This window comes from Mustelus asterias, chromosome 14 (assembly GCF_964213995.1).
Source record: "Mustelus asterias chromosome 14, sMusAst1.hap1.1, whole genome shotgun sequence".
NCBI lineage: Eukaryota > Metazoa > Chordata > Chondrichthyes > Carcharhiniformes > Triakidae > Mustelus > Mustelus asterias.
Genome location: NC_135814.1, coordinates 90751583 through 90774231, shown reverse-complemented (window position 1 = coordinate 90774231; position 22649 = coordinate 90751583). Strand labels below are relative to the sequence as shown.

Here is a 22649-nt window from a genome sequence, read left to right as displayed (position 1 = left end):
AGTGCTTGGTCCTCTGCTCTTTGTGATTTTTATTAATGACTTAGAGGAGGGGGCTGAAGGGTGGATCAGTAAATTTGCTGATGACACCAAGATTGGTGGAGTAGTGGATGAGGTGGAGGGCTGTTGTAGGCTGCAAAGAGACATAGATAGGATGCAAAGCTGGGCTGAAAAATGGCAAATGGAGTTTAACCCTGATAAATGTGAGGTGATTCATTTTGGTAGGACTAATTTAAATGTGGATTACAGGGTCAAAGGTAGGGTTCTGAAGACTGTGGAGGAACAGAGAGATCTTGGGGTCCATATCCACAGATCTCTAAAGGTTGCCACTCAAGTGGATAGAGCTGTGAAGAAGGCCTATAGTGTGTTAGCTTTTATTAACGGGGGTTGGAGTTTAAGAGCCATGGGGTTATGCTACAACAGTACAGGACCTTGGTGAGACCACATTTGAAATATTGTGTGCAGTTCTGGTCACCTCACTATAAGAAGGATGTGGAAGCGCTGGAGAGAGTGCAGAGGAGATTTACCAGGATGCTGCCTGGTTTGGAGGGTAGGTCTTATGAGGAAAGGTTGAGGGAGCTAGGGCTGATCCCTCTGGAGTGGAGGAGGCTGAGGGGAGACTTAATAGAGGTTTATAAAATGATGAAGGGGATAGATAGAGTGAACATTCAAAGACTATTTCCTCGGGTGGATGGAGCTATTACAAGGGGGCATAACTACAGGGTTCATGGTGGGAGATATAGGAAGGATAACAGAGGTAGGTTCTTTACGCAGAGAGTGGTTGGGGTGTGGAATGGACTGCCTGCAGTGATAGTGGAGTCAGACACTTTAGGAACATTTAAGCGGTTATTGGATAGGCACATGGAGCTCACCAGGATGATAGGGATTGGGATAGCTTGATCTTGGTTCCAGATAAAGCTCGGCACAACACGTGGGCCGAAGGGCCTGTTCTGTGCTGTACTGTTCTATGTTCTAAAGCGTTGTGTGCTTTCAAGAAGAAATTAGATGTTGCTCTTGGGGTTAAGAAGATCAAGGCATTTGGGAGGAAGACAGGATCAGGATATTGAATTTGATGATCAGCCATGATCAAAATGAATGGTGGAACCACTTCAAAGGCTGAATGGCCTATTCCTGCATTTATTTTCTATGTTTCAATGTGTCTAATGGGTTCGCACAGTAAGAAGTTTTACAACACCAGGTTAAAGTCCAACAGGTTTATTTGGTAGCACAAGCTCCTTCTTCAGGTGAGTGAAGAGTTGTGTTTACAAACAAGGCATACATAGACACAGACTCAATTTACAAGACAATGGTTGGAATGCAAGTCTTTACAGGTAATCAAGTCTTTACAGGTACAGACAATGTGAGTGGAGAGAGGGTTAAAGAGGTGCGATCTATCCTTCAACTTTAGATTGATTTTATTTTTTGCAAATATATATCTCTGGATGTTTGAGAATAGATTGTTCTGATTCTATGTCGAAACCTTTTACAATGTGTTGGCACAGTCCTTGTCTCCGAGGTCTGATCGTTATGGCTGGTGGATATCGGGGAGGGTTGAGTCCTATAGTCATCGAGAGTTGATGATTGATTTAATTATCCCTGATTTTTTCCAAGATAATGAAATACTTTCATTAGGTTAAAGAGGTGCGAATTGTCTCCAGCCAGGACAGTTAGTGAGATCTTGCAAGCCTAGGCAACTCGTGAGGATTACAGATTGTGTGACATGAACCCAAGATCCCGGTTGAGGCCGTCATCATGTGTGCAGAATTTGGCTATCCGTTTTTGCTCGGCGATTCTGTGTTGTCATGTGTCGTGAAGGCTGCCTTGGAGAACGTTTACGCGAAGATCAGAAGCTGAATGCCCGTGACTGCTGAAGTGTTCCCCAACAGGAAGAGAACACTCCTGCCTGGTGATTGTCGAGCGGTGTTCATTCATCTGTTGTCGTAGCGTCTGCATGGTCTCCCCAATGTACCATGCCTCGGGACATCCTTTCCTGCAGTGTATCAGGTAGACAACGTTGGCCGACTCGCAAGAGTATGTACCGTATACCTGGTGAATGGTGTTCTCACGTGAGATGATGGCAAAAATGTCGATAATCTGGCACATCTTGTAGAGGTTGCTGTGGCAGGGTTGTGTGGTGTCGTGGTCACTGTTCCCCTGAAGGCTGGGTAGTTTGCTGCGGACAATGGTCTGTTTGAGGTTGTGCGGTTGTTTGAAGGCAAGATGTGGGGATGGCCTTGGCGAGATGTTCGTCTTCATTGATGACATGTTGAAGGCTCCGGAGAAGATGTCGTAGCACAGGTTCGAACAAGACCTCTTCACCGCACAGGACCTTCAACCGATGCTATACACTAGATACATCAATGACATTTTCTTCCTTTGGACTCATGGTGAACAATCACTGAAACAACTATATAATGACATCAACAAGTTCCATCCCACCATCAGACTCACCATGGACTACTCTCCGGAATCGGTTGCATTCTTGGATACACGCATCTCCATCAAGGACGGACACCTCAGCACTTCACTATATCGCAAGACCACAGATAACCTCACAATGCTCCATTTCTCCAGCTTCCACTCTAAACACTCTAAACACGTTAAAGAAGCCATCCCCTATGGATAAGCCCTCTGTATACACAGGATCTGCTCAGATGAGGAGGATCGCAATAGACACCTACAGACCCTGAAAGATGCCCTCATAAGAACAGGATATGGTGCTCGACTCACTGATCGACAGTTCCGATGCACCACAGCAAAAAACCGCACCGACCTCCTCAGAAGACAAACACGGGACACGTTGGACAGAATACTCTTTGTCGTCCAGTACTTCCCCGGAACAGAGAAGCTACGACATCTTCTCCGGATCCTTCAACATGTCATCGATGAAGACGAACATCTCACCAAGATCATCCCCACTCCCCCACTTCTTCCCTTCAAACAACTGCACAACCTCAAACAGACCATTGTCCGCAGCAAACTATCCAGCCTTCAGGAGAACAGTGACCACGGCATCACACAACCCTGCCACAGCAACCTCTGCAAGATGTGCCGGATCATCGACATGGATGCCATCATCTCACATGAGAACACCATCCACCAGGTACACAGTACATACTCTTGCAACTCGGCCAACGTTGTCTATCTGATACGCTACAGGAAAGAATGTCCCGAGGCATGGTACATTGGGGAGACCATGCAGACGCTACGACAACGGATGAATGAACACCGCTCAACAATCACCAGGCAGGAGTGTTCTCTTCCTGTTGGGGAGCACTTCAGCAGTCATGGGCATTCAGCCTCTGATCTTTGGCAAGCGTTCTCCAAGATGGCCTTCATGACACACGACAACGCACAATCACTGAGCAGAAACTGATAGCCAAGTTCCGCACACATGAGGGCGGCCTCAACCGGGATCTTGGGTTCAAGTCACACTATCTGTAACCCCCACGACTTGCCTGGGCTTGCAAAACCTCACTGACTGTCCTGGCTGGAGACAATTCACACCTCTTTAACTTGTGCTTAACCCTCTCTCCACTCACATTGTCTGTACCTGTAAAGACTTGATTACCTGTTAGGACTCACATTCCAACCATTATCTTGTAAATTGAGTTTGTGTATATGTATGCCCTGTTTGTGAACACAATTCTTCACTCACCTGAAGAAGGAGCGACACTCAGAAAGCTTGTGCTACCAAATAAACCTGTTGGACTTTAACCTAGTGTTGTGAGACTTCTTTCTGTGCTTACCCCAGTCCAACACCAGCATCTCCGCATCCAGTGCATTCCACAGGGATCACTGTTGGGGCCCTTGCTGTTTGTGATTTATATAAATGATTTAGACTTGAATGTAGGAGTTTGTGGATGATACAAAAATTGGTGAGGTGGTAAATAGTGAAGAGATAGCCTTCAATGACAGGAGGATATAAATGAGCTGGTCAGATAGGCTGATTAATGGCAAATGGAATTCAAACTGGATAAGTGTGAGTTGATGCAGTTAGGTGGGACAAACAAGACAAGGGAATACATGATGAATGGCAGGACCCTGGGAAGAACCAAGGATCAGAGGGACCCTGGTGTACATGTACAGCGGTCCCTTAAGGTAGCAGGACAGGTGGACAAAGTGGTTTAGAAGATATATGCTATACTTGCCTTTATTAGCTGAGGCACAGAGTTTGACAGCAGGGAGTTATGCTGGAACTGTATAAAATGTTGGTTAGACCACAGCGAGAGTATTGTATGTAGCTCTGGAATCCACATTATAGGAGGGATGTGATAGCATTGAAAAGTGTGCAGGGGAGATTTACCAGGATGTTGCCTGTGCTGGAAGGCTTTAATTATTAAGATAGATTTGATAGACTGGGGTTGTTTTCCTTGGAGCAAAGAAAACTGAGAGGGGAGATGATTGAGATGTATAATAGATAGGACAAAATTTACCCTTGGTGGATGGATAAATGATGTGGAGATGCTGGCATTGGACTGGGGTAAACACAGTAAGAAGTCTCACAACACCAGGTTAAAGTCCAACAGGTTTATTTGGTAGCAAAAGCCACTTTTGCTACCAAATAAACCAGTTGGACTTTAACCAGATGGATAAATGACCAGGGGGCATAGATTTAAGGTAAGGGACAGAAGGTTTAGAGGGGATGTGAGGAAAGTGGGAGTCTGGTACTCACTGCCTGAAAGGATGGTGGAGGCAGAGACCTTCATAACATTTAAGAAGTATTTAGATGTTACACTTGCAATGCCAAAGCACAAGGCCATTGACGAAGTTCTGGAAAATGGGATTAGAACGGCTAGGCGGTTTGTCTTTGACCGGTGCAGATGCAATGGGCCAAAGGGCCTTTCTCTGTGCTGTATCCCTCAATAATTCTATAAATATTTCCGAGGATAACGCCTCTGCACTACTTTGAATCAGTGTTGTGGGACCTTTCATATTCACCCGAGAAGGCAGTTGGGGCTTGTTAGAGAATTTCAAAATACTCTGGGATTTAAGACACTAATAAAGACTACTAAAACTGAGTGGATTAATTTTGGATAAGAATACCAGACTGCCTTAAGTATATTATAGGGGTACTGTTTGTACAGAAACACATATAACCACAGTTAGAGGATTTAAACATGTATTTCAGATTTAACACGTATTTTTGAAGATGGTCTGTTCACTTTGGCCAAAATACAGGCTGCCCAAGGCAAAAGTGGATGACAGCTAAGTGAGAAGAACCACATTATTTAAGAACAATACAGTCACAGAGTACAGTTTTGTTATCAGTACAAGTCATGGAAAGTGCAAGTTCCCAGACACTGGAAATGAATAGGATTATTCATTTTTACTGATAAGGGATGCCTCACCAGACAGTGGGAAAGAACTTTTGAACTCTGCAATTTATGTAATAGAAGTTATTAAGAAACAGTGGAAAAGCTATCTTTGAGCTCTGTGATTTGCATAGGAAAAGTTGCTAGATGATGGAGGGCAGGAGCTTCCGGATCCTACGAACCAATGAATTCCCATGCTGTCAGAGGGTAGAATATAATTGGCCAAGGTATATGACATTTATTAACAATGAATGACCTGTACTAATGATGGTTGATTCATACCTGGTAGGGATGAGCCAGAGAGCGGAAAAAGTGAACTTGGAAAATGTATAATTATATTGACGATGTAGTGGAACTTCAGAAAGGAATTGGACTGACCAGCATGCGTTGGTCAATAATGAATGTCTTTCACCAGGATACTGCCTTCACGAGTCTTTGTATTAGCTAAAGTTTTGGCAATACATGGTCTCTGAAAAAAACCCACAACAGGGCTTTTGTTTAATACCTCATCTAAAAAATGGCACCTCCAATAATACAGCACTACTGCAGTGTAACACTGGAGCATCGGCCTTGATTTTTGTGCTTAAGCCATGGAGTGGGACTTGAACCCAGAACCTGATAATGCAGAGGCAAGAACCAACTGAGCCACAGTTGACACTGAAAAGAAATATACTTCATTTCATGACTTTGGGCTGATCCTAAAGTTCTTCATAGCCAATGTGATGTATATTGGAGACGTGATACGTGGAACAGACTTTGTTTAAAAATGAATGGAGCTTTATTAATGGTGTGTGACCTCTTCCATAGCTGCATCTTCTCTCTCTGTTTCTCACCCTAGTTCTATTGCATCATTTCCAGTGCATATGTTAATGCAGCATAGCTCCAGTGAACCAATAGGAATAAATACATAACATTTCCTCCACTCTTAAATTGGACATCCCCAAACAAGTTCAAAACAAGTTCAACATGGGCAATAGTCAATAGTCAGTCACTATTAATAAGTCAGCCAGCTTGGAGGTCGTCACTCTTGGAGCGGTTGACAGCGAACCTTCTTCTTCACATTGATGGGAACCTCTGGCATCTACATGTTTGCACTGCCGTCATCGGTGGTTGGTTTAACAGGTGCTGAAATCGGAACTTCAGGTTGTCTTTGCATCTGAAGAGGAGGTGAGGTGTTGCCTTCCTCGACAATGTTTGGTAGTGTTGGGACTGTAGAAAGGTTCAAGACAACATTTTGTAAGTCTGGTACTGGCAAGGTATCTGGTACTGGCAAGGTATCTAGAGAGGATGGGTGTGAAGGCAGTGCAATGTTCCTCTTGCACTATGTTCGAGGTGAGGGACGACGTCAGTGTCCCTGCTGATTATACCTGTGAGAAGTGCATCCATCTGCAGCTCCTCCAAAACCGTGTAAGGGAACTGGAGCTGGAGTTGGAGGAACTTAGGATCATTAGGGATGCAGAGATGGCCATAGACAGAAGCTTCAGGGATACAGTTACTCCGCGAAATGAAAATAGATGGGTGACGGTGAGAGGGGCTGGGAAGAAGCAGTCGGTGCAGGGATCCCCTGTGGTCGTTCCCCTTAGCAATAAGTATTCCGCTTTGGATACGGTTGAGGGGGACGACATACCAGTGGTGAGCCGCAGTGAGAGGATCTCCGGCACTGAGTCCGTCCCTGTGGCTCAGGAGGGTAAGGAGGAGAGCGGGAGGGCAATAGTTATTGGGGACTCGTTAGTTAGAGGGATAGATAGGAGGTTCTGTGGCAGCAAAAGAGACTCGAGGATGGTTTGTTGCCTACCGGATGCCAGGGTCCGTGACGTCTCGGACCGTGTTTTCCGGATTCTTAAGGGGGAGGGGAAACAGTCACAAGTCGTGGTACACATTGGTACCAACGACATAGGTAGGAGAGGGGACGGGGATTTAAAACAGGAATTTCGGGAGCTGGGCTGGAAGCTGAGAGCAAAGACAAAACATGTGGTCATCTCTGGTACGCTACCGGTGCCACGTGATAGCGAGTTGAGGAACAGGGAGAGAGTGCACTTAAACATGTGGTTGCAGGGATGGTGCAGGAGGGAGGGTTTCAGATACGTGGATAATTGGAACACGTTCTGGGGAAGGTGGGACCTCTACAAACAGGACGGGGTGCACCTGAACCAGAGGGGCACCAATATCCTGGGAGGGAAATTTGCTACGGCTCTTCAGGGGGATTTAAACTAATTTGTCAGGGGAGTGGGAAAAGGAGTTGTAGTCCGGAAGTCAGTGTTGAGGGTGGTGAGGTATTGGGGAAGGTATCAAGGTCAAGGGTAGGTACCGGTAGACAGGAAGGTGGGTTGAAGTGTGTCTACTTCAATGCAAGGAGCATCCGGAACAAGGTGGATGAACTTGGGGCATGGATTGCTACTTGGGACTACGATGTTGTGGCCATTACGGAGACGTGGGTAGAACAAGGACAGGAATGGTTGTTGGACGTTCCGGGGTATAGATGTTTCAGTAAGTGTAGGGAAGCTGGTAAAAGAGGTGGAGGAGTAGCATTGTTAATCAAGGATAGTTTAATGGCTGCGGAAAAGCACTTTGAGGGGGATATGCACACTGAGGTAATATGGGCTGCAGTTAGAAACAGGAAAGGAGCGGTCACGTTGCTAGGAGTTTACTATAGGCCCCCAAATAGTAATAGAGATGTGGAGGAAGAAATTGCTAAGCAGATTATGGATACGTGTGGGGGTCACAGGGTAGTTGTCATGGGGGACTTTAACTTCCCAAATATTGATTGGAACCTTTGTAGGTCAAATGGTTTGGATGGGGCACTTTTTGTGCAGTGTGTGCAGGAGGGTTTCCTGACACAATATGTGGATAGGCCGACAAGGGGTGAGGCCACATTGGATTTGGTACTGGGAAATGAACCGGGCCAAGTGTTAGATTTGGTTGTGGGAGAGAACTTTGGAGATAGTGACCACAATTCTGTGTCTTTTGTTATTGCAATGGAGAGGGATAGGGCCAGACGGCAGGGCAAGGCTTACAATTGGGGGAGAGGTAATTATGATGCGATTAGGCAAGAATTAGGGGGCATAAGATGGGAACAGAAACTGTCAGGGAAAGGCACTGATGAAAAGTGGAACTTTTTCAAGGAACAAATACTGGGTGTCCTTGATAGGTATGTCCCTGTCAGGCAGGGAGGAAATGGCCGAGTGAGGGAACCGTGGTTCACAAAAGAGGTGGAATGTCTTGTGAAAAGGAAGAGGGAAGCTTATGTAGGGATGAGGAAGCAAGGTTCAGATGGCTCGATTGAGGGTTACAAGTTAGCAAGAAATGAGCTGAAAAAGGGGCTGAGGAGAGCTAGGAGGGGACATGAGAAGTCCTTGGCGGGTCGGATCAAGGAAAACCCCAAGGCTTTTTACTCTTATGTGAGGAATAAAAGAATGACCAGGGTGAGGTTAGGGCCGGTCAAGGACAGTGGTGGGAACTTGTGTATGGAATCAGTAGAGATAGGCGAGGTGATGAATGAATACTTTTCTTCAGTGTTCACCAAGGAGAGGGGCCATGTTTTTCAGGAAGAGAAGGTGTTACAGGCTAATAGGCTGGAGGAAATAGATGTTCGGAGGGAGGATGTATTGGCAGTTTTGAATAAACTGAAGGTCGATAAGTCCCCTGGGCCTGATGAAATGTATCCTAGGATTCTTTGGGAGGCGAGGGATGAGATTGCAGAGCCTTTGGCTTTGATCTTTGGGTCCTCGCTGTCCACGGGGATGGTGCCGGAGGACTGGAGAGTGGCAAATGTTGTTCCTCTGTTTAAGAAAGGGAATAGAAATGACCCTGGTAATTATAGACCGGTTAGTCTGACTTCGGTGGTTGGTAAATTGATGGAAAAGGTCCTTAGGGATGGGATTTACGACCATTTAGAAAGATGCGGATTAATCCGGGATAGTCAGCACGGATTTGTGAAGGGCAAATCGTGCCTCACAAATTTGATAGAATTTTTTGAGGAGGTAACTAGGTGTGTTGATGAAGGTAGGGCGGTTGATGTCATATACATGGATTTTAGTAAGGCGTTTGATAAGGTCCCCCATGGTCGGCTTATGATGAAAGTAAGGAGGTGTGGGATAGAGGGAAAGTTGGCCGATTGGATAGGTAACTGGCTATCTGATCGAAGACAGAGGGTGGTGGTGGATGGAAAATTTTCGGACTGGAGGCAGGTTGCTAGCGGAGTGCCGCAGGGATCGGTGCTTGGTCCTCTGCTCTTTGTGATTTTTATTAATGACTTAGAGGAGGGTGCTGAAGGGTGGATCAGTAAATTTGCTGATGACACCAAGATTGGTGGAGTAGTGGATGAGGTGGAGGGGTGTTGTAGGCTGCAAAGAGACATAGATAGGATGCAAAGCTGGGCTGAAAAATGGCAAATGGAGTTTAACCCTGATAAATGTGAGGTGATTCATTTTGGTCGGACAAATTTAAATGTGGATTACAGGGTCAAAGGTAGGGTTCTGAAGACTGTGGAGGAACAGAGAGATCTTGGGGTCCATATCCACAGATCTCTAAAGGTTGCCACTCAAGTGGATAGAGCTGTGAAGAAGGCATATAGTGTGTTAGCTTTTATTAACAGGGGGTTGGAGTTTAAGAGCCGTGGCGTTATGCTGCAACTGTACAGGACCTTGGTGAGACCGCATTTGGAATATTGCGTGCAGTTCTGGTCACCTCACTATAAGAAGGATGTGGAAGCGCTGGAGAGAGTGCAGAGGAGATTTACCAGGATGCTGCCTGGTTTGGAGTGTCGGTCTTATGAGGAAAGGTTGAGGGAGCTGGGGCTGTTCTCTCTGGAGCGGAGGAGATTGAGGGGAGACTTAATAGAGGTTTATAAAATGATGAAGGGGATAGATCGAGTGAACGTTCAAAGACTATTTCCTCGGGTGGATGGAGCTATTACAAGGGGGCATAACTATAGAGTTCATGGTGGGAGATATTGGAAGGATATCAGAGGTAGGTTCTTCACGCAGAGAGTGGTTGGGGTGTGGAATGGACTGCCTGCAGTGATAGTGGAGTCAGACACTTTAGGAACATTTAAGCGGTTATTGGATAGGCACATGGAGCACACCAGGATGGTAGGGAGTGGGATAGCTTGATCTTGGTTTCAGATGAAGGTCGGCACAACATCGTGGGCCGAAGGGCCTGTTCTGTGCTGTACTGTTCTATGTTCTATGTTCTATGATCCTGAATTTTCAACAGGCTCCGCATTTGGTGGATCTGTTCTTCCAGCAAATACTGGTCTACATGTCGCTTCCAGATAATGTCATCCCCGGTCTGGATAGTAAAAGAGACAGGTCCAGTCTACACAAGGACTGTGGAAGGAACCCATTTCTCCCTTGTGGAGCAGTTCAAACCAAAACTTCTTGTCCTTGGTGGAAAACTCTGTTTTGCTTTGCCTTCCTGCCATTTTGTTTAAGCCTGTTGTTGCAGTTGCACAATCTCCTTAGTTTTTGGAGTTTTCAAGAGATCAAATGCAGAACTCAGCTGCCTTTTTATCATGAGTAAGGCAGGAGAGGCCTTGGTCATGGAATGTGTGTTATTCCATTAGATCAGCAAGAATTTGTTAGGGCAGTTGATAAGCCAACCCTGTTCCTTGGTTGCTTTTTGGAGTGTTTGGAAGTTGCTTGGAAGACGTGTTGGTGGCAGGATAATACAGTGCAGAAGTAATGTGTTGAATGCAATTTACTTGTAGAAAGTTCGCAAATTCCTGTGAGACAAATTGAGGTTCATTGTTGCTTACCAGCTGTTCAGGAAATCCAAAGTGACTAAATACTTCCACTAGCTTGTCAATAGTCTGCTAAGATGAGGTAGCTGTCATCACAGTGACCTCTGGCTATTTGGTGTGTCATGATGTGGAAATGCCGGTGTTGGACTGGGGTAAACACAGTAAGGAGTCTAACAACGCTCTTATGAAAAAACACCAGTATTCCAAATGTGTTGTTAGACTCCTTACTGTATTTGGTGTGAACATCAACATTACTAAGAACATATGGGCAGCATGGTGGTGCAGTGGTTAGCGCTGCTGCCTCATAGCACCAGGGACCCAGGTTCAATTCCGGCCTTGGGTGACTGTTTATGTGGAGTTTGCACATTCTCCCCATGTCTGTGTGGGTTTCAAAGAACAAATAACAATACAGCACAGGAACAGGCCCTTCGGCCCTCCAAGCCTGCGCCGCTCATGTGCCCAACTAGACCATTCGTTTGTATCCCTCTATTCCCAGTCTGTTCATGTGGTTATCTAGATAAGTCTTAAACTATCCCAGGATGTCCGCCTCAATCACCTTGCTTGGGAGTGCATTCCAGGCCCCCACCACCCTCTGTGTAAAATACGTCCCCCTGACATCTGTGTTGAATCTTGCCCCCCTCACCTTGAATCCCTTGTGTTCGTCACCTCCGACCTGGGAAAAAGCTTCCCACTGTTCACCCTATCTATGGCCTTCATAATTTTATACACCTCTATTAGGTCGCCCCTCATCCTCTGTCTTTCCAGGGAGAACATTCCCAGTTTACCCAATCTCTCCTCATAGCTAAGACCCTCCATACCAGGCAACATCCTGGTAAACCTTTTCTGTACTCTCTCCAAAGCCTCCACGTCCTTCTGGTAGTGTGGCAACCAGAACTGGATGCAGTATTCCAAATGTGGCCTAACCAACGTTCTATACAGCCGCAACATCATATGCCAACTTTTGTATTCTATGCCCCGTCCAATAAAGGCAAGCATGCCATATGCCTTCTTCACCACCCTCTCCACCTGTGCTGCCACCTTTAAGGATCTGTGGATTTGTACACCCAGGTCCCTCTGTGTGTCCATACTCCTGATGGTTCTGCCATTTATTGTATAGCTCCCCCTTACATTAGATCTACCGAAATGCATCACTTCGCATTTATCTGGATTAAATTCCATCTGCCATTTCTCCGCCCAATGTTCCAGCCTATCTATATCCTGCTGTATTCTCTGACAATGTCCATCACTATCCGCAACTCCAGCAATCTTCGTGTCATCCGCAAACTTACTGATCACACCAGCTCCATCTTCCTCCAAATCATTTATATATATCACAAACAGCAGAGGTCCCAGTACAGAGCCCTGCGGAACTCCACTAGTCACAGACCTCCAACCGGAAAAAGACCCCTCCACTGCTACCCTCTGTCTTCTATGGCTAAGCCAGTTCTCCACCCATCTAGCTAGCTCACCTTTTATCCCGTGAGATTTAACCTTTTGCACCAGCCTGCCATGAGGGACCTTGTCAAACGCTTTACTAAAATCCATATAGATGACATCCACGGCCCTTCCTTCGTCAATCATTTTTGTCACCACCTCAAAAAACTCAACCAAATTTGTGAGGTATGACCTCCCTCATACAAAACCATGCTGTCTATCGCTAATGAGATTATTCAGTTCTAAATGCGCATATATCCTATCTCTAAGAATCTTCTCCAACAATTTCCCTACCACGGACGTCAAGCTCACCGGCCTATAATTACCCGGGTTATCCTTGCTACCCTTCTTAAATAATGGGACCACATTTGCTCTCCTCCAATCCTCTGGGACCTTACCTGTGTCCAGTGAAGAGACAAAGATTTCTGTGAGAGGCCCAGCAATTTCATCTCTTGCCTCCCTGAGGAGTCTAGGGTAGATGCCATCCGGCCCTGGGGATTTGTCTGTCTTAATGTTTCCTAAAAAACCTAACACTTCCTCCCTTGTAATTGAGATTTTTTCTAACGGGTCAACACATCTCTCTGAGACACTACCAGTCAACATGTCCCTCTCCTTTGTGAATACTGATGCAAAGTATTTGTTTAGGATCTCACCTACTTCCTTTGGTTCTAAGCATAATTCCCCTCCTTTGTCCCTGAGAGGTCCAATTCTTTCCCTAACAACCCTCTTGTTCCTAACGTATGTATAAAATGCCTTAGGATTCTCCTTAATCCTGTCTGCCAAGGACATTTCGTGACCCCTTTTTGCCCTTCTAACTCCCTGTTTGAGTTCTTTTCTACTTTCTCTGTATTCCTCCAGTGCTCCATCTGTTTTTAGCTGCCTGGACCTCATGTATGCCTCTCTTCTTTTTGATTAGACCCACAACTTCACTGGTTATCCACGGCTCTCGAATCCTACCTTTCCTATCCTTCCTCTTTACAGGCACATGCCTGTCCTGCAGTCCTATCAACTGCTCCTTAAAAGACTCCCACATGCCAGATGTGGATTTACCCTCGAACAGCCTCTCCCAATCAACAGCCACCAACTCCTGCCTAATCCGGCTGTACTTAGCCTTCCCCCAATTCAGCACCTTACCCATAGGACAACACTCATCTTTTTCCATTACTATCCTAAAGTTTACAGAATTGTGGTCACTATTTGCCACATGTTCCCCCACTGAAACTTTGATGACCTGACCGGGCTCATTCCCCAGTACTAGGTCCAATATAGCCCCCTCTCTAGTTGGACTGTCAACATATTGTTCCAAAGAACCCTCCTGTACGCATTTTCCTCTGGGTGCTCCAGTTTCCTCCCACAGTCCAAAGATGTGCAGGTTAGGTCGATTGGTCATGCTAAATTGCTCCTTAGTGTCCCAAAATATATAGATTAGATGGATTAGTTATGGTAAATGTAGTGGATTACAGGGATAGGGTGGAGGAGAGGGCCTGAGTAGAAACTCTGGAACAGAGTTGGTGCAGACTCGATGGGCCGAATGGCCTGCTTCTGCACTGTAGGGATTCAATGAAGTCTATGATGTGTCCTTTGAAAGGTCCTAGAAAATCCACATGCACATGTAGCCAAGCTTCTTCAGGCCATTCCCATGGATGCAGCAATGCTAATGGTGGCAGGTTTCTTATCTTCACACAAGAAGAACATTCTTCTCAATTTCCACATCCAATCCAGGCCACCTTCTTGTTATTTCCTTCAATAGCAATGACTCTCATGTAGCTTCTTTAACACCCGTTTCCTCAAAAGTGGCGGAATAATCTCTCTGATCCCCCATGGGAGACTTCCTGTCTGTACTGACAGCTCCAATTTTCTGGAGTAGTAGGGTTTCAGATTAGGTGTTAGTTCCAAAGTTTTTCCTCATAAAATCTGATCCATCACTTCCAAGAGCTCAGGATCATGCCGAGTGTGTTTTCTCACTTGCCTAGAAATGACAGATGTGTTGCCTACTTGTTCAAAGTAGAAGATATTCCCCTTCGAGCAGTTTGACAAACTGCCTGATAGTGGCAATCTTGAAACTCCGTCCACATTACAATGTAGACTTGACTGTCAATACTTAACGATGTAAGTGTGTGCACCTATCTTATATTAAGTTGATTTTTCTCTACACCCTAACTATGACTGTAATACTACATTCTGCACCCTCTCCTTTCCTTCTCTATGTACTCTATGAACGGTATGTTTTGTCTGGATAGCGCGCAAGAAACAATACTCTTCACTGTATCCCAATACATGTGACAATAATAAATCAAATCAAATTAACAAAACCAATGCTCATCTTTGCACTCTGCTTGCCGCAAATGTGTGGTCCAAAAATGGTAGTGAATGGATCATGTAAACTCTCTTCAATACAGGAATTGATGGAATTTCCTTACTTCAAAAATGAATGCTTCCCATTCAATCTGTGCTTTCTTACTTTCAGCTTTGCTCATGGTTTGCGAAGCAAAAGTAACGGGTCTTTCTTCACCCAATATCATGATGTGGGAGACTGCCCCAACAGCATAAAGAGATGCATCACAAGCTAACTTAATGGGTAAAGTAGGATCAAAATGCATGAGAGCTTCAGATTTAAGTATTCTTAAAGGGAAGGTCGTGCTTGACGAACTTGTTGGATTTTTATGAAGATGTGACTAGTGCGGTTGACGGAGGGGAACCGGTGGATGCGGTGTTTTTGGATTTCCAAAAGGCGCTTGATAAGGTGCCTCACAAAAGGTTGCTGAAGAAGATTGGGTCACACGGAGTTGGGGGTAGGGTGTTAGCGTGGATTGGGGATTGGCTATCCGACAGGAAGCAGAGAGTCGGAATAAATGGGTACTTTTCTGGTTGGCAGATGGTAACTAGTGGCGTGCCGCAGGGATCGGTACTGGGGCCTCAACTATTTACCATTTATATAGACGATCTGGAGGAGGGGACTGAGTGTAGGTTGACAAAGTTTGCAGACGACACAAAGGTAAGTGGAAAAGTGATTCGTGTGGAGGGCGTAGAAGATCTGTAGAGAGATTTGGACAGGCTGAGTGAGTGGGCGAGGATCTGGCAGATGGAGTATAACGTTGACATATGCGAGGTTATTCACTTTGGAAGAAAGAATAGCAAAGTGGATTATTATCTAAATGGAAATAAATTACAACATGCTGCTGTGCAGAGGGACCTGGGGGTCCTTGTGCATGAGACGCAAAAACCCAGTCTGCAGGTGCAACAGGTGATCAAGAAGGCAAATGGGATGTTGGCCTATATCGCAAGGGGGATAGAATATAAAAGCAGAGATGTCTTGCTGCATCTGTACAGGGCATTGGTGAGGCCGCAGCTGGAATACTGTGTGCAGTATTGGTCCCCTTATTTGTGGAAGGATATATTGGCCTTGGAGGGAGTGCAGAGAAGGTTCACCAGGTTGATACCAGAGATGAGGGGTGTTGATTATGAGGAGAGACTGAGCAGATTGGATTTGTATTCGTTAGAATTTAGAAGGCTGAGGGGGGATCTTATAGAGACCTATAAGATAATGAAGGGGCTGGATAGGGTAGAGGTGGAGAGATTCTTTCCACTTAGAAAGGAAACTAGAACTAGAGGGCACAGCCTCAAAATAAAGGGGGGTCGGTTTAGGACAGAGTTGAGGAGGAACTTCTTCTCTCAGAGGGTGGTGAATCTCTGGAATTCTCTGCCCACTGAAGTGGTGGAGGCTACCTCGTTGAATATGTTTAAATCACGGATAGATGGATTCCTGATCGGTAAGGGAATTAGGGGTTATAGGGATCAGGCGGGTAAGTGGAACTGATCCACTTCAGATCAGCCATGATCTTATTGAATGGCAGGGCAGGCTCGAGGGGCTAGATGGCCTACTCCTGCTCCTATTTCTTATGTTCTTATCTTCTTATGTTCTTCTTTGGTGGTTTGCTTCCACTTGGGAGGCGATGGGCTCGTGGCATTATAGCTAGACTATTAATCCAGAAACTCAGCTAATGTTCTGGGGACCTAGGTTTGAATCCCGCCACAGCAAATGGTGGAATTTGATTTCCAAAAAAGTATATCTGGAATTAAGAATCCACTGATGACCATGAAACCATTGTCGATTGTCGGAAAAGCCCACCTGGTTCACTAATGTCCTTTAGGGAAGGAAATATGCCATCCTTACCTGGTTTGGCCGACATGTGACTCCAGAGCCACAGCAATGTGGTTGACTCTCAACTGTCCTCTGAACAAGGACAAGTAGGGATGGACATTAAATGCTGGCCAGTCAGCGACACCCATGTCCCACAAATGAATAAAAAAACAAGTCCAATCTTGGAGCCACAGACTCTGCCATGGGTTTAGCAAGTGGTGTTTGATGAGTGGGTGGAACGCTCTGGATGGTGCACTCTTTCTGCTTGACCTCCACTTGACCTCCGTTGTTTACACTTGACCTCCGCTGTTTACACTTGACCTCCGTGTGCTCCATCTGGTGATGCTCGAGGTGATTGGCACCTTTACAGATGCTTCTTCTCCAGATTGTGCGTTTTACAGCAAGCGATTCCCATGTGTCAATGGGGATGTTGCATTTATTTAGGACAGTGGTTCCCAAACCTTTTTCACTGGGCCGTACTTTCGGAATAAAAATTTGCTCGAGCCACACCAAATTTTTTATTGATAAGAAATACATTCAAAAACAAAAAAAAACAACTCCTAGCAGTGCTTGATTCATAACATAGAACACAACTACTTTATAATATGATCATGGGACATCCAGAAAGTCTAAAACAATGCATCACTTGATGCTCTTGCTCTCACTTTGGAAACATATCTATCCATGTTTAAATGTTTCTTTGATTGTCCTTCAATCTTCCCGCCACACTTGCCATCCTCTCTCGCCGCGCCAGTGTAGCGCGCCGCACCCTTTGGGAACCACTGATTTAGGAAGATCACAAACCACAATACTTAAGTAATGCTTCTTTGGCTTGCGTGAAGGCGTTTTTGCTTTGATCTGACCACTTCCATGTCTTGTTCTAGCACAAGAGGTTATGTAATGGTTTCAGAATTGTTGCCAAGTTTGGACAAATCCCCCATAATAATTCAACAATTCCAGGAAGGAACATAACTGTTAATATTCTGGGGTGCAAGTACCTCTGTAATGGCCTTAACCTTAGAAGGAGATTTGTAAAGGCCAGTGGCATCAATCAGGTGTCCCAAATACTTAACGGAGAATTGAAAAAAACTCACACTTATCCTTGTGGACCCTCAGACAACAGTTTTCCAATCTCTGGAGAGTAGCATCCGAGTTTCAAAGGTTCTCTGCATCTTTTCCAGTAACTAGGATGTCATCCAGATAGCACTGGACTCCACTCAGGATCTGTCCATTGCCCTTTGAAACAATGCAGGAGCAGATGTGATATCAAACAGCAATCTTCACTACTCAAACAAGCGTTTGTGTATTGCAATTATCGGAAGTTCCTGTTCTTGTCCACATTCACCTGCAAATAGGTCAAGCTCAATTTTGCTGAAATATTGTCCTCTTGCCAATCCCACAAACAGGTCTTTAGTGTAAGGTAATGGGTAATGTTCAGCATATAACACTGGATTTATGGTGACCTTGAAGTCTCTGCAAATCCTTACAGATCCATCTTTCTTAGTGACTGGAACATAAGTATGGCCCATTCACTGATGCTGACTTCAGAACTTCAGAATTCACCAGTCGCTCCAAATCAGCCTCCACCCCCGGCCTAATAGCAAATGGTACAAGCATTTCCTTCAAGCATTTTGCTTGGCTTCTGTCTTTTATTTTTAGCTTAACTGGAATGTCTTTCATGTTCCCTAATTTTCCATTGAAAACAACAGTGGGCTTCTTTAAAATTTTCACGAGGCCTGATTCTCCATTGGCTATCATGTTGACTTTAGTTAAGTTGAATCTTCTCCAGCCATGTACGACCCATCAACGCTGGATAGTTTCCCATCTCTATGTGGAGAGGCAAATCTGCTGATTGTCCACTGAGTTGCCTAACCACTTCAATGCAGGCCTTCGGAGGGACCACTTCATCTGTGTACATCTTCAGCACCATCCTTGATGGCCTTAAGGGAATGTTTTTGAGTTTCTCATTGTAAATATTTCCTGGCACCAGAAAGACTGCTTCCCCAGTCTCAACCTCCATCCTTACTGGCTGTCCATCCAGCGCTGGAATGTTCCAGTATCTGTATGTAGTACTAGCGATGGAAGCACATATGATGATAATTCCTCCTCTGACTGTGAGTCTCTTGCTCTTTTTGATGCTGTTGTACAGCATGGACTTTTCTGCTTTCATTTTGTTTAAAAACTTGCTTCTTATTTTGATTCATATCCTGATTTCTCTTTTTGCAGGCACGCTCTATGCATCCTTTATTTTCCACAATCCATGCCTTTACACCAGCATACAGCAGCAGGATGCCCTGCCTTTACACACCCGTAACTTGTACAGGTTTTGGAACTCTAGGGTGTCAGTTCAGCAAATATTGTGTTTTCGAGTACACAAACTAAATTGCTGGGCTTCCTTTGCAGCCAGTTCCATAGAAACAGCAATTTTAATGGCCTTCTGCAGTGTAAGATTAATCTCAGTTAACAGACATTTTTGTGTCACTTTACTGCATATACCACAAACAAATCTGTCCTGAATAGTGTCATTCAGCACATCTCCAAACTCACAATATTTTCTGCAAGTCTTTTAAGCACTGCCATGAATTGCATGATTGACTTCCCCTCTTGGTTTATTTTATGTACATTAAAACCCACTACAATCACCAAGGATTTCTGTGAAAAGTCTGCTGCAGAATGTCCACAATCTTTTTCTTCATTTTAGTGCCGTGTTTGTCAGGTTGTACGAAACCATGGAGGAGATTAAAAGCTTTTCCCCCATCATGCACAGGAAAATGGATACCATTATTTCTTCAACTATTGAGCTTGCCTGCACAAAATAGTCAAAATGCTTGATATGAGAGCTCCATCACTGCACATTTTCATCCAAAAATCCCACAATGCCGAGAAGGCCCATCATTTTTTCACATGTTTATCCTGTATACACGCTCTGTCACCACATTTTAGCAGCTAAGTTTTAAGTTTTTTATTATTTATTAGTGTCACAAGTCGGCTCACATTAACACTGCAATGAAGTTACTGTGAAAATTCCCGAGTCATCACACTCTGGCACCTGTTCGGGTACACTGATAGAATTTAGCATGGCCAATGCACCTAAGCAGCACATCTTTTGGACTGTGGGAGGAAACCGGAGCACCTGGAGGGAATCCACGCATACACGTGGAGAAAGTGCAGACTTGCACAGTCAGTGACCCAAGCTGGGAATTGAGCCCGGGTCCCTGGTGCTGTGAGGCACAGTGCTAACCACTGTGACACCATGCCACCCTGCTACCCAATTTTCTTACACTTAACGTACCTATTCGAGTTACGGCCTATTATTTATCATAGCCAGCTCTATTATCTGCTTGCAGAGTATCAGTTACTCACATCAACCTAACCCATTCATCTCCATAGCATGTGTAAAAGGTGTCTTTTTATTGTTCCAACTTTTCCTCAGTTAATTTCTTCTTTCTGGGTGGCTAGCAAGCACATGTCTACAGTCCTCATCGCCAGTGTTGTGTATTGGAGATGTGATATACAGGACAGACTTTAGTTAAAAACAAATGGAGCTTTATTAATGGTGTGTGATCTCTTCCATGGCTGCTTCTTCTCACTGTTCCCTGCACTAGGTATATTACATAATTTCTGGTGTACGCACTAATATAGCAAAGCTCTAGTGAGCCAATAGGAATAAGTATAAATGCATAACACAATGAAATGTCTTTCATGTGCAGTCACTGTTATAATACAGTAAACATGACAGCCGATTTACAAGGGATAATAATCAACCAGGACATCCAGGAGATCTTCCTGCTCTTGGAAAAATACCATGGGGTCATCCCCATGAGAAAACAGACAGGGACCTGAACCTGAATAATGGGGGGAGGAAGGGGGAAGGTCAGCACACTCCCCCCTCCCTTGGAAACTGTAAAGTGCCACGGGGCAGACCCATGAGAACGGAATAGGACTTCAGCCCCTCAAAAATCCCATCCTCTGGAGTTGCCAGCTAATCAGATTGGCCAGCAGCTCCATCAGTCATGGTAGCACCACAAAGATGGTAGTGGCAGCTGCCCGGACTACAGAAAAAGCAGGAAATCAAGGCCCATGGAGCAGTTAAATCCAGGATCTTGGGCCAGGAGGTCTTGGGTAGGTTGGGGAGAGAGGCAGAGGTGGAGAGATGCTGGGTTTAAGGGAGGGAGCAGGTAAGAAGAATTGAGGGGTTGTTGGCCTAAGGGACATTGATTGGCAAAGGGCATCCCCTGAAGAGCGACATCCCCCCTCTTCCTTCCCACCCTTGGAGTATTTGATTTAGACCACAGGGATGGGCGGGGAAGTGGTGGGATGATTCACATATTTTATGTGAATAAAATTCTGCTCATTATCACGTGCTGGTAGAAAGGATGAAAGCAACAATCTGAAAAATGTGGAGACTCAGCCACAATAAACTCACAGGCCCATGGTTGAGTTCGGGGTGTTGTGTTCAAAGGAGCACTGTCACAGCTGCCCATGAACAAACAGCACTTAAACATACGGGAAAGGTGAATACATGCAGCAAGGTCATATATTTGCAGTCAAAAGGAACCCAGCCAGAGGGGGAGGAAAACTTCTCACACCAGATCATTTAGAAAAAGTGGAAGAGCGAAATTTGGAGTGTGACAGAACCACAAGTAAAAAAAGGACTCACACACAAGTAAGTAAGACAGACAGACACACAGGGAGAGAGAGAGACACGCACAGGCACAGGCAAAATAGATGTAGGAAGAAACACACACAGATGGGGAGAGAGAGTTACACACATCAAACACAGGAGTGAAGGAGACATAGGAAGAAATGGAAATAAAACACAGAAAGACAGCCAAAGTCAAGGAGAGAGACTCAGAAAGGGAGAGACAGAAGTTTAATGGCACATCCAAAAGACAATCAGAATGCTGTGCTCCCTCAGTACTACACTGGAATATCAGCCTTTATTTTGTGTTCAAATCTCCAGAGTGGAAGCAATCTTTTTACCTTTTCAATTTCCGTTCAAAAACCTTAAGGATCTGATTCTCTCGATATGCTTTGATCTTACCTTACGCCCGTTTACAAAGAACACCAGCTCATCCATAATGCTGTGTTGAGACATCCCGAAAGATTTCCTCTGGTCTTTCAGACTTCTGAATTCCCTGGTTGTTCCTTGCTCGGGAGCAAAATGCAAAGTCATGCTGTTTGGTTCTGCATTTCTGTACTTCGTTGGGGGTTGATCAGTCTCTCTGTGATTGACTAACTGGTCGATGTCAGGGTTGGCCTTTGCACTGTGATTCACTGTTCCGTGTCACCTTCTTGTTGAATATTTGGATGGCAGAGAAAAAGCCAAGAGCCACTTATTTGAAACAGTTTGAACTTTACACGCTTTGCACACATAAATTCCTCTACTCAATCCTGAGGGACTGCCTAAGAAGAGTGTACAAATTTAACTATTTACTGTCTGTAGTATGCTTGTCTGAAACCAGATAGTTAGATAGAATTCATGTTATTCATTTATGGAATGTGGACATCGTTGGCTTGGACGCATTTGTTGCCCATCCCTAGTTGCCCTTGAGAAGGTGGTGGTGAGCTGCCTTCTTGAACTGCTGAATTCCATGTGGTGTAGGTACATCCAGAGTGGTCTTAGGGGAGGAGCTCCAGGATTTTGACCCAGTGACAATGAAGGAACGGTGATATATTTCCAAATCAAAATGGTGAGTGGCTTGGAGGGGAATCTCCAGCTGGTGATGACCCTATGTGTCTACTAAGTGGCAATGATTTTGGAAGGTACTTTCGAAGGAACCCTGATGAGTTCCTGTAGTGCACCTTGTAGATGCACTGCAGGACGTTATGCGACAGAACACACTGCTGATGTTGTGCGTCGATGATAGAGGGAATGAATGTTTAAAGTGGTGGATGGGTTACCAATCAAGTGAGCTGCTTTGTAATGGTGGACAGGCTTTGGGGAGTCAGGAGGTGAGTTACTCACAACAGAATTTACCAGCCTCTGTCTGCTTTTGTAGTCATAGTATTATTATGGGTA

The 22649-nt window shown here is 45.0% G+C and overlaps 1 protein-coding gene across 4 annotated transcripts in view; it reads right to left on the bottom strand.

Moving 5' to 3' along the window:
* Nucleotides 1–22230, bottom strand: part of LOC144504089 (aldehyde oxidase 1-like) — a 190488-nt gene extending 168258 nt beyond the window's left edge. For 3 of the 4 annotated variants that reach the window (XM_078229257.1, XM_078229258.1, XM_078229259.1), the window contains exon 1: nt 21672–22230. In XM_078229257.1, coding sequence (XP_078085383.1) covers nt 21672–21803 — 132 coding nt within the window. In that variant the 5' untranslated portion in view covers nt 21804–22230. The remainder of the gene's footprint in view (nt 1–21671) is intronic. The other variant, XM_078229260.1, reaches the window with a different exon arrangement.
* Nucleotides 22231–22649: the final 419 nt, after the last annotated feature.